General features: G+C 49.2%; 1 protein-coding gene and 1 long non-coding RNA gene across 20 annotated transcripts in view; one reads left to right on the top strand and one right to left on the bottom strand.

Moving 5' to 3' along the window:
* Positions 1-3,291, top strand: part of LOC106020089 (uncharacterized) — a 252,097-nt gene extending 248,806 nt beyond the window's left edge. For all 5 annotated transcript variants that reach the window (XR_011808848.1, XR_011808851.1, XR_011808849.1 and 2 more), the window contains 2 exons: positions 2,309-2,418; positions 3,159-3,291. This is a non-coding gene — a long non-coding RNA (uncharacterized lncRNA). The remainder of the gene's footprint in view (positions 1-2,308; positions 2,419-3,158) is intronic.
* CXXC4 (CXXC finger protein 4) overlaps positions 1-11,808 on the bottom strand; it is a 166,851-nt gene that overhangs the window by 62,039 nt on the left and 93,004 nt on the right. Inside the window, exon 7 of one of the 15 annotated variants that reach the window (XM_038178115.2) lies at positions 2,830-9,466. The exons of the other annotated variants lie outside the window; for them this stretch is intronic. Coding sequence (XP_038034043.2) covers positions 9,422-9,466 — 45 coding nt within the window. The 3' untranslated portion in view covers positions 2,830-9,421. Of the gene's footprint in view, positions 1-2,829; positions 9,467-11,808 lie in introns of those variants that run through there. 15 annotated transcript variants of the gene reach the window in all.

The raw sequence follows: 11,808 nt of genomic DNA, 5'->3' as shown, positions 1-11,808 counted from the left end.
TGAATGAGGGCAGGGGCCCGATCTGTGGGTTCCTGCAGGGCTGCCCCTCGCCCTGTGCTGCCCTCCGGGGTGGTGCTTTGGGGAGCTGGGTGGTGGGGGCGGCTGCGGCCCCCCCACGCCGCTGGCTCCTGTGCCCTCTTTGTCTCCAGCTCAGTGCGCAGGGGAAGCCGTCTCAGCTCCACGCACAGACGTGTGGCTGCAGGAAGGCAGTGACTTGCTAAAGAGCCTCTCGCTTTTTTTTATATTATTATTATTAACAGGGAGAGGTCTCCGGCTCTGCTCAGAGCTGGAGATGGCAAGGGAGAGCCCTCAGCCTCCAGCCCCACCGATGCTCTCCCCCTGCCGCACAACCCAGCGTTTTCTTTCCTCCCCATCCCCTGCCCTGGCCTGCAGCAGCCCTGTTGGGAAGGGGAAGCAGGGCTGCCCCCAGCCCGAGCCCCCTCTGAGGTGCCTGGCTTGCCCCGAGCCTCCCCTGCACCTGGAGCACTGCAAATGTTTATAAAGGGCTCCGGCACCGCGGGCGGCTTTACCCCGGCTGCCGAGAGCTGGCTCGGAGCTGCCGGGGCTCCTGGCGGTATTTGTAATACAAACACTTCTAATCTAACGCACGCAATTCCCCGCCGCTTAATAGGGCTGAAGTTCCCCTCCCGCCTCCCCTTTCTCAACCCATCAATTAGGTGGGTAGATGTGAAAACAAACAGCCTCTGTGTTTTCTGCCTCTCCGAGGAGGTGTAATGGTGCGAAGTGCTGGTGGCGGGCGTTTGCTGATGGGAAAAGAGGAGCCGAGTGGGTCTGGGCACGCAGCCGGCTCCGTGCGGTGGCCGTGGTGGTGGCCCTGGCACAGGAGGGCTGCGAAGGAGACTCCTGGGGTGTAAAACCTCACCGGGGTGTAAGGGCAGAGTAGCACCACTGGAGTAAAGGGGAGCAGCCTAGGGCTGGTGCAGCATCTGGCCGGCTTCGACGCGCTCCTGGAGGAAGGAGCGAGCGCAGACCGTGCGTCCGCCCTGCAATACTCACCTGCAACGTAGATAACATCAGCGCCGAATAGAAAACCTCCCTTCCAGTAATTGTGACCTTTCCTAAGGCAGGCACTCTACTGTAAAGGTGGGCTCTCTGCGGCGGTGCTGTTAAGGGAAACACGGTCAAAATAACCTGTTAGAGGTTTGCTTGGGGCTGCGACGGAGGAAACACTGGGGTGGGTCCCGTGAATCGGGCAGGAAGAATCACACAGCAGCAGCGATGCTCATCTGGGTCAGTGCAGTCATGGGCACCACGGTGGAAACTGATGGGCTGCGGCTCGGCCCCCCCCCTCCGCTGCTCCCTGGGGCTCTGGCGAGGAGCAGCAATTCATCCCGGCCCTTCCCAGCACGTCGCTCCTGCTGCGCCCCGGGATGCGGTGCTGCAGGGCCAGAGTGCAGCACAAAGCAGGGAATCCAGCACAGGCCACGCGTATCAGCAGGTATCTGAGGGGGCAAAGACAGCTGTGACTGACTCGGGCACGAGCCAGGTGACAGGGGACCCACCAGCAGGGTCATGCCCTGGGAAGCTAAAATAAGGGCAAAAATTAAAAATAAATAAATAAAATTAAACATTAAAATTGAAAAGAAAAAAAAAAAAAGAGTGGGCAAGTGAACTTTTTTTCCTTTCCCTGGCTTCTCTTTTTTTTTCTCAACTGTTGCAACTCTCGCTTATGTTATTGGAGTCAGATGTGCTGGGTTGCAACAGGAAAAAAAAAAACAATTAGGTAATAATCCTGCTCGTGCTTCGCCTTTGTGGTGAGGCTGCCTTGGCATCGTCCCCATCCCACAAAGCGAGCCCAGGTCGCCCTTTCCAGCAGCAGCAGGAAATGAACGCCAGGGCCCGGCGGCGCCTCCAAATGGTGCCTGGCCAGGGTGGCTGTGCCAGCTCTGCACGGATGGGGACGGGTCCCGGCTGATTTGGCTGCTCAGCTCAGCTGCCCTTGCTGTCCCTGCTCACACCCAGGTTAAGCACTCGTCCTCCTTCCGCCATCCAATCCTTTCGGCAAGATCGAGATCACGGCCACACCCCGGGCCTGTGGCGAGCAGTCGCAATGATGCCATTTTTGTGCATAATGCTTGTAACACCATCAGGCGGGCGTGCAACGAGGACGCCGGCTCCTTTACGCGGGAGGATGGTCTGCAGTTGTGTGCAGGCAGCAGGCCAGCCCGGCTGCCTCTCCCTCTAGAAACCCCATCCCACCCCGTGCAGGTTGCTGGCAGCTCACACGCCTCTTGAGGGACGCCACAAAGAGCTACAAGGTGAGATTTCCTCTTACTTCTGCTTCTAGACGTCCACCAGGCATCGCTGGCTGGGGCACGGGACCCCGAGGGCAGGGCAGGAGGCAGCCCCAGACCCCCTGAGCCGACACGTGAGCAGCGCGAGCATCGCCCGGCTCGGGTAAGCACGGCGCAGCGGAGGCGAAGGCGCTGCCTAATTGGTCTCAGCTGGAGGCTGCGTGTCAGCGCGGTGAAGAAAGCAGGTCTAGGGGAGAGGAGACACGGCAGTGAGCAATTAAGGACAAGCCCTCGCTTCCCTTCCCCCTCTCTGCCAGCCCTGAGCCCTGGAAGCTTGGGTTTGGTTTAAAGGGAGGGCATTTCGCATTGCTTACCGCGCCTGAAATGACCTGGAGGTGTTGCTGCTGGTGTTTCCAGGTTTACTGCTGAGAGCATCTGCGGGGATAGCTACAGAGACCTGGTTAAGTCGAGTCAATGTTTGCACCTTCATGTGTCCATTCCTCTTTTTTTTTTGTAATTTATTTATTCTTTTTGTCTTAGACACACAAAAGAATTGACACAAGGAAACTCTTCATACAGTTCAAATCCAAGTTTATTAGCCTGTAAAAGTCTGTTTCCACACAGTAATCATAAGAAATGAATGAATGTTTATGGAGCATAGCATAAAAAGATAGCAAGTCAGCCATAGCTTGGAGGTTATGATTGCTCACAAAAATTAATCAGCAGGTCACATGGCATTGCATCAAAAAAGGCAAATCAGTTCTAGGAATGCAAACAATTGGGATAAAAAGGCAAAACAAGTCAGAGCAGAATACCAGAAAGCAGTAATTAGATTCACAGTTCCTAATCTGGGCGGCAGATTCTTTAGACAAGGTTATTTACCCACTAATTCTCCCCGAACAGGTTGGAAGCCACTTGTCCATAGCTCTGCATTAACCCACACACCCTCGGTCAACACGGCAGCCGGGCAAGCTGACTCTCCATCTCTAGGCATGGATATCCAGCTCTAGGCATCTCTAAAACGCAGGCACCAAGGAGACGAAGCCCACTGCATAGATCAGCTACTTCTCACAGAGCCTGGTGGCCTCAGACACCCCCAGCTAGAAATCAGAGCTTCCTACGAGCCACATGGACCGAGCTATTCCAGTCACGGTCTCGACACACAAACCTTCTTTCCCCTTAGATCTGCATTTCTTCTATTTTTTTTTCCCCGAAGAAGCGCAGATGGCTAGCATTGGTAACTCCGTGACGAGGGCAGATGTAAAGGAGCGAGGGAAGAAAGGTGTTCTCAGCTAGAGAGTGCGATAAACTGAGCTGGGGGAAAATGCTCCGAGTAATTAGTCTGGGCTCTGACTGACGTGGCGGCACCTGAAGATCTTCCTACGAGGCTTCTGATGAATTATTTTCTAGCACAGATCCTTCACTCAGCAAGTCAAGGGTGGCTTACACAGACCAATGAATCCCCAACCACAGGAGCTTCCCTCACAGGGCACTCAGATTTAGACATCTTGGTCTACTCAGAAGTGCCTTCAAAGTTTGTTGGGAAATTAAGCCATGAGGATTCAAGTCTAAAACCCACTTTTCAGGGAATGGGCAGCAGCATTACAAACTATCCTTGTTTATTATATTAAAAATAACACGAAAACACCTTAATATAGTTTGAAAACTTCAAAGAAGAATGGAGGCGCTTACTTCCTGAGCATTACAGCTTATTCAGGCAGCCTAGATGACTTGTCTTACAGGATTACCACTCGCTACATGCATTTCCTTTACTCTTGTTAGGCAAAACCGCCTTTCCAGAGAACCCAGCTATCCCAACAACCGCGTCCATCCTAAATACCAAACAGCAAAGGGAATCAAGGCCAGGGTGGGGGCAGATCCCAATATCTGTGTGATGCTGAACTTCACCTTTCTTTCCTCAGAGAGGGCTGGTGGTCTCCAATGTCACTGTATATTCTACCGACAAGAAGCGTTTCTTATTTTCCTAGACTTTAGGGCCATCTACCCATGCCCTCTGCACACTGGTGACCAAGCAGATCCTGGCATCAAACTAAGGTAGAACTTACAACAAAGCCACCTCCGCAACTTTCTCAAATTTCACAAGTTATCCAGCAAAGCCCATGGGAATCCGAGGAGGACTGGGGCCTCCCAGAAGGCGCGTTGCTTTGCACCGCTAGACCATTCATAATTTCAGACCTGTTCCTTGGAGAAATATCAGGGAGAGCTGAAATGGCTGGTGGCAAAAACAAATTGAGTCCAGCATGGCCTAGAAGAATTGAGCTTCCACGCAAAAGGATATTTCCCTTCCTCTTAATAGTCTCAGTAATGAGTTTGTCAGTTTGGGCTTTGAAGAATTACCTGCTTGTTGTTTGGATTGGTTTTTCTTTTTTAGATTTTTTTTTTAATTAAAAAATAAAAGCTATAAAAAGCTAAAGGTAGTTTTAAACTGCAGGGTTCATATCTGGGGTGAGTATTTCTCTGGAGCTGAGGGACGTTTTTCATTCAGACTGGTATAAAACAATACTCAAGGGGAAAAATAGTTGAAAGAGAAAGCATTAAAGGAATAGGAACTCGGAGACCTCTTCCTGCTTCCAAATCGACCATCTCACAAAATTAGCACATTTCCTCCCTGCGAATTCTGTATCTAATCCAGAGAGATCACTGAATGGTGCCTGAGCAACTTGGCAGCCCTTTTCCTCCTCTTCAAACACAACTCGAGGCTCACTCTTGGCATTGTCTAATGAGCGGCCCAGGCCTCGCAAGAGCATCTATCCATACGGGCTTCGAAGAAGGAAGCCAGGATCAGCGAAAAATCCACCCCTGTTCCTTTTGGTTTTGCTGCTTCCTTTAGAAAACAAAAGATCCCTGGAAAGTCAGCTGGGATCGAAGGACCCTGTTGGCCCAAAGGACCTACCTCGTCTCGCACACCCTGTCCCAGTCCCGCGCTGGCACACACGAGCTGTTACGTTCATGCACGGCATATTCACAGAGCAAGGACAACCAGGTGCTGTGCCTGCCCACCTCTCTGGAGTTGTTTTAATGCCTGTCTGTAGCACGGGGAAATGAAATGGGAGCAGGAAACGGATTCCTTTCCTAGGTGCATCTCACAAGGCAGGCAGAGAGCAGAACTGAACTGAGCAGCAGTAAAACACAGAGCAAGGCATCGCCACCATTCACAAACCACGCTCGTAATCCCCGATGCTCCAGGAGCGCCGTGACACCCCGCCCTCAGCACTAGGTTCTGCTGCCAGAGTTACGGATGAGGTTTCACCATCACACACTCTTCCCTACCAAGGTAACTGCTAAGTGGTCGCGTCACCCTCTCTGGTCCACCTTCCCTGCACAACAGAAGGGCTGAGTCCGTCTTACTTCTCACTTCACGACCCTTTCTGTAGCCTCCACATCTCAACATCACGCTCCTAGTTTTACAAAGGGATTGTTTTTTTTTTTTTCCTGCTACCTTGAACAACTCAGAGCACAGCATTACCTGCAGGTACACAGCTTACGGGATGTCCATCGACTGCCAATTGAGAAGGAATTGGTCGCGTAGCTGTTGTACCGTCACTTCATAAGCATTCATTCCCAAACATGTGACTGGGGTCAGCTTTTGGACCCTCTGCCTCACTCTGAGGGTTCTTTTTTTAAAAGCAGTTTTCACTGTTTAAGATCCCACAAACAAAACCTGTTTATGGAAAAAGAGAGATATTTTGAATACTAAAGTCCTTTATTCAACAACACAGAAATATCACAAAAACAACTTTACTGGGCAAATTGAATGTTTTTATACAGTTTTGTACATGCCCCATAAGTGATTATTTTTTTTCATAAATACACTGTTTTCCAAAACCGTTTTTTTTTTTTTTTTCCATAATTGCACAAGCATACATACACCTTACACAAATATCTATTAGAAAATTTAATAGATAACTGCACAGTTCAGAAATAGGAGAACACTGTGAAAGGAGTACATTTCTGCGGCCCGTGTTTCTGAAAAAAAAACTCCTATAGTTCCCTGCAATTGTGGAAATTGAGTACTTTCTAACATAGGAGCTGTCTTTTATTCACTAAGAATACAGTAGAGCTCAGCGTGAAACTGCCAAATTTAATAAAAACAAAATCTGAAACATTTAGCTGTTACATGAGAACCCACTGTTTGATATCACTATGCATCTAACCATGATCAAAGACCCACTACTGCTTTTTGCTGAGTGTATTCGACCCTGAATGGTATGTTCATTTAACTACTTTCTTTCTTCATTATTTGATTACAGATATGGCCCATTTAAAAACTCGGTATTCTTTAACGTTAATTCCATGACTTACATACCAGGGGTTCTGCACGGAAGGGAGCATTTGCCCTCGTACGGAGGGTCTGTTATTAATTCACTGAACGGGTACACGTGCCTCCCTTTCAGCCTTACCATTTTTCCTACACGTTTATCTGGGGTATGCCAACAATGCTTCCATTAGCCTTAATGTTCACACCTAAAAGACTGCAAAATTGTGTTCTTTTTTTTTTTTTTTAACCTCTTTTTTGTGACGAGCGAATGAAAGAGGAGGACAAACTTTCATACTGGAAAATGTTCTTGGTCTTTGTGAAAAGCAAATTTGATTATTAGTACCTGAAAAAAAAAATTCTGATTTACAAATATGCATACAATGGGGGAGAGGGAAGGCCAGAAAAAGGATTTCCTTCTTTGAACATCACTAACCAAAACGCTCTATGTCCACTACATCACATAAATCTAAATGTGATGGTGTAAAGGAACAACATCCGAAATGAAAACCACGCGGGAAAATCAAAGAAAAATCAACTCTTGTTCGTTTTCAATAATTAACAGGTTTGCTTGTTGTTTTTGTTTGTTTTGTTTTAACAATTTTGAATTGACATGTAAAACACTACAATTACAATATACAGATCCATCAGTTTTTAAAAACAAAATGACAAAACAAAAAAAATAAAGCACATCAAGACATGCAACATTAGGGTATCAGACAGTAAGTACATTGCTATGAATATTCTTTGTACACCTAATGTAGCCTGAACTTAATTTTGTCTCTACTTCTGTAAGAGCGATCACAATTTTCCAAAAAGCAAGGCAAGCTTACCAGCCAGATGTGCAAATAAGGCTTCGGTTGATAAGTCAATCAGCATTTCGGTAGAGAAGACCTTACAGAGCTCGTATCGGCCTAGTGGTCAGCAACAGAGGCCCTAACCAAAAAGTCTCAAACACAAAAGAAATCCGTGCACAAACTCTACGGGGGGCACCGTGACAGAAGCATTTCGAGCATGGCGCTCCCGTTCCTGAAGCCATGGCACGGCGTCACACAACGCAATGACGTGGACATGAGCCCAGCCCGCCCGCGCTCCTCCGGGTACCGTGGCCCACCCCTGCCCTGCTGACACACGTGAGACCCCAGGAGGCTCCTCCTGGAGGACCTTGGCTCTCCGGAGTGGTCCCAAGAGCCGCCAGTCCCCAGAGCTCCCTCCCCTGACAACGCCGGCGTCCCCCCTCCCATGCAGGTCCCACACCGTGGTGCTCCCACCACCCCACGTGCTTCACCACATGAGGATGACCAGGGGTGCCAAGGCCTGAAGCGTTGAGCAAATAACAGAGAAAGTGCTGAAAGGAGAGGAGATTTGGACGGGCTGTGTGTCACTGGCCAAGTATTTCCATGCCCAGCACCTTTCTGTGACACTACTGGGAGTCCTGTCTTGTACAAAATGGCCAAGCTGTCAAGCACGTGGCACGACAGCCTTCGCTTAGTTTGACGGGACGGCCTTTCCACTCATGAGCGGTATGACGAAGCCAAGCAATAAAACGTGTTGATCAACTGGTATTGGGTATCCCTAAGTTTGGTATCCTCCTTATCTTTCACCACACGTGAGTTACAGCCCGCCGTGCGCTGCCTTGCCGGAGGGCAGACGGCGCTAGAGTGGGAAGAAGCCTGGCAGACCGTGCTGCTGGGGGCCTAAGGGACTGGTGCGACAGCAAAGCTAAGATCTGCGGACTGAGGAATGTGTGGGAAGAAGTGGTCTTTGCTTTTTGCAAATTAAAAAAAAAAAAAAGTTAATTTTTATACCGCAAAAACATCCAGGCTCTCAAATAACTGCAAGTGAGACCTGAACCGGTCCAATGATCAAAGATCGACTCCACTTGGACCAAAAGTATTGCATTCGGCTTTATGAAACATTTTCCCCATTGACTGAAAATTTTACATCAGAACCCACAGACGGAGGGTAATTTGGCCGAGTCATCGTCTATCCCAGGGGCTCGTACTCACTCTGTGTTGCATTCTAGAACAGACTTTGCACAGACGAGCGGTGTTGGATGGCCACCTAGGCTGGGCAATCCACCACACAGCACAGTGAAAAGTGGGTCGAACACCGTACAGCATTTTTTGAGGGAAAGCCCTCTGTAAAGCTCCTTTGGAAGCAATGCAAGTGCATAAACCACTACTCTAATATAGTGCTGGAAAGAGTAATCTGACATGTTATGTCTTCCCTTCTTACGACACCATGACGGCAGGTAATTGCTGGATGTGTCACAATCTGTTTGTCTTGGAAAACTTGGCATCAAGTCTCTACGGGAGGATGCATGGTAAAACAGTGCTGCTGTTGCTGCTGCTGCTGCTAAACAACTAGCAAAATAATCTTTAAAGCTAGGATTTATTGCTCCGGATTTAACTCGCAGAACCACACCGTTGTGTACAAACCGTTAATCTCCATAGATGCTCAGACATGATTGTCTCCTTGTGTCTAAACACACAAAATACAAGCGGCTATCTGTACAGTTTACAGTACTGAAACACATATATTTGAAAATGAAGTATAGATATGTTACTTTTCAAAGATACATGACTTTATAGCAGGGGTTTACCCAAACTTTTTTTTTTTTTTTTTTTACAGCCACTTTAAAAATAGACAACAACTTCACTAGTATAGCTAAGTTACATCAAAGAAAGAATCAGTGTACTGAATGTGAATAAGCCGGCCAATTCCCCAGGCTCCCAGATTTTTGTCTTTTGCTTTTGAGGAAACCCCTATACAGAAATGAAAATAGTATCTGAGTATATTCTTCAATGGTGGACTAAGCAGTTTCTTAAAACAAGACTTTAGCTTGCCATTCACTTCGGACTGCCTCGAAAATAAGATACACTACTGCTTAAAAGAACCATCGGAATGCTTCAGCGCTGGGAACAGGTGTTCTCTAAAAAAAAAGCAAGAAAACAAGTTAAGCTTTCTTTCGCGGCATTACAACACTCGATTTCTTCTACTTGTTCTTTCCCTTTACATTTCAGGCATACTTTCAGTTATCTAGGAACAGCACGATGCCTCACACAGCTCGACGATTCGTGGAGACGCGCACACGCCGCTTTAGGGTCACACGTGACGGGCGTGAGGTGGCATATAGCACACCTAACACGCGGTCTCCTTAGGTAGTCAAGCGAGGCATTCATGGAAACGCAAACATTGTTAGCAAAAACATCTCCTGGAAACCAGACAGAGCTTTTGGAGCAACCACACAACCTCGCCACGGTGCCTGGCCGCGTCCCGGCAGAGGGGATGCGGAGGCAGAGCGGGCCTGCCTTCAGGACCACTCCCTCCTTCCCCTGGCTGCCTTCCCCCCAAACGGTGTCCGCCTGAATTTGGGTGCCTCCGTGGGCACCTGAGCACAAGCCAATTCCTTTCACAGCTTTAAAGTACAACATGCATCAGAGGCAGAGGTGCTGAGCCTGCAAGGGCAGTGTCTGCGAGGTCCTGCTTGCCCTTCAAAGTCAGAAGCTGATGCCAGTGCCCTCCAAGCCCGTGCGTACAGACCCACGGCTCTCCTCCAGAGCTACTGACCAGGGAGGGAGCTGGGGCCAGCCCTGAGCTGACGCCGGATCAGCCAGCCTGGCTCATCCAGAGCTGCCCACCAGCAGCAGCAGCAGAGACCATCCTAAAAGCAAGACCCTGGGAAACCACACGCAAACACTCGCTGATTTTGCTGGTGGTGTTCACTGATACAACCACCCCCAAGGGCTGGAGTCTCCTTTGCGCCAGCCCCCGCTGCGTCCTGCGCGGTTGGTGAGGAAGCAGCAGCAGGAGTGAGCTCCCCAGGCACACCGAGGAGCGGCGGTGGCACAGCAGGGCTGTCCCCGCGGGTCGGCGCGGGCTGTAAGATGGCTGCTGAGCTCCAGCGAGGGATGCGGATTCATAATTCATAAGGAGGTCGGCTGCGGGAGAGGCTCGACTTCAGAGTGGTAGGAAGCAATCACACGCCTAAATTGATCTCGAAAGAGCAGCCAGACATGCAAATGTATTAAACTCAATATATTGTCTTCGCCTGAAAACTAAACGTAATGCTCCTCCGTGGGTCCATCTACCCAAACACAAAACCGCAGCTCGCTAGGCAGATTTAAAGGCATAGCAGCTGAGATGGCCTTTATTTATTTTCTTGCAGCATCAGGTCGAGTTACTGTCAGACGTTGTCATATCAGCTGGAAGGAAAGGTGCAGTGTCTGATTAAAAGGTCATTCAGACCTTTAAATACACGGAATCATATTTTTGAAGGGCAAGGCTGTGGTTTAAGATGGGTGCCTCTGAAAAACTACAAGATAAGGAATTCTGCATCGGCACGCTGAGCTCTAATTACAGATACGCATTTACAATGAAATATCCACTGCGCTAACCCCCTGTTTGGGAATGAATTATTAATCCACGCAAGAAAGCTTTCGAAAATGGGATAGGTGGCTCAAATTAAAGCAGACCCGATTTAACGAGGTGAAACCCTTAGATTTTGCCCCTGCAAAAGCCAAGGTTATTTCCAGACAAAAAGACAAAAAAGCCCCTTCAGCCTGTTCAGCAGCTCGGCACACCAACAGCCGGGCTCAAGTGCAGCCACCATCCACCGCCTGCATGCTTAAATTCGGGAGTCCCAGCTGGGGAATGAAGCTCTCAAGGAGATTACAGCGTGCTGCCGGCCCCGCGCGCTGCCGGCGGGGCGTCATTATCCTGAGTGACAGGGAAGACAGATTCCCCCGCACGTCGGGGAGGCAGGCGAGGAGCAGGACGGGAGCTGATCAGCATTGTTGAAGGCAGCCGTCGCTGCTCGCGCTGGTGCAAATGCTGACAAACGGCAGGCTGGCTCCCAGGAGGATGCTCAGAAACCCGTAATGCTGTAAAGCGCGGCGGGATGGAGAATTTATCCCTGCGCAAGCCCGGTGCCAAATGACTTTCTTGCTTTAAAACTTGCTATTGCACTCTCCTCTCGGCAGCGTTCGCCGGGACAGACGTTTGCTGCAGAAGGGGAAGGAGCAGCTCAGATGTCTGAAATCTGAAATTTTAATCGTCGCCTTGAAAAAATACACTTCGATAGAGAGCCGAGAGTGTTACATTTTGGGGTTTCATGAGGAGGTGAAAAAGGCAACCAGAACCAACAGAACAGGGAAAATCCCTTAAATTAAACAGCAGTGGAAAAATCATACACACACATCCATCACCAGAGGCTCATTTCAACAGCTGAGCCCTTCATTTTTACAGCACAAGTGTTCATTAAAGAACAACGCC

The sequence above is a fragment of the Anas platyrhynchos genome, chromosome 4 (assembly GCF_047663525.1).
Source record: "Anas platyrhynchos isolate ZD024472 breed Pekin duck chromosome 4, IASCAAS_PekinDuck_T2T, whole genome shotgun sequence".
NCBI lineage: Eukaryota > Metazoa > Chordata > Aves > Anseriformes > Anatidae > Anas > Anas platyrhynchos.
Note: the sequence above shows the minus strand (reverse complement) of the source record. Positions and strands in the feature narration are given on the sequence as shown.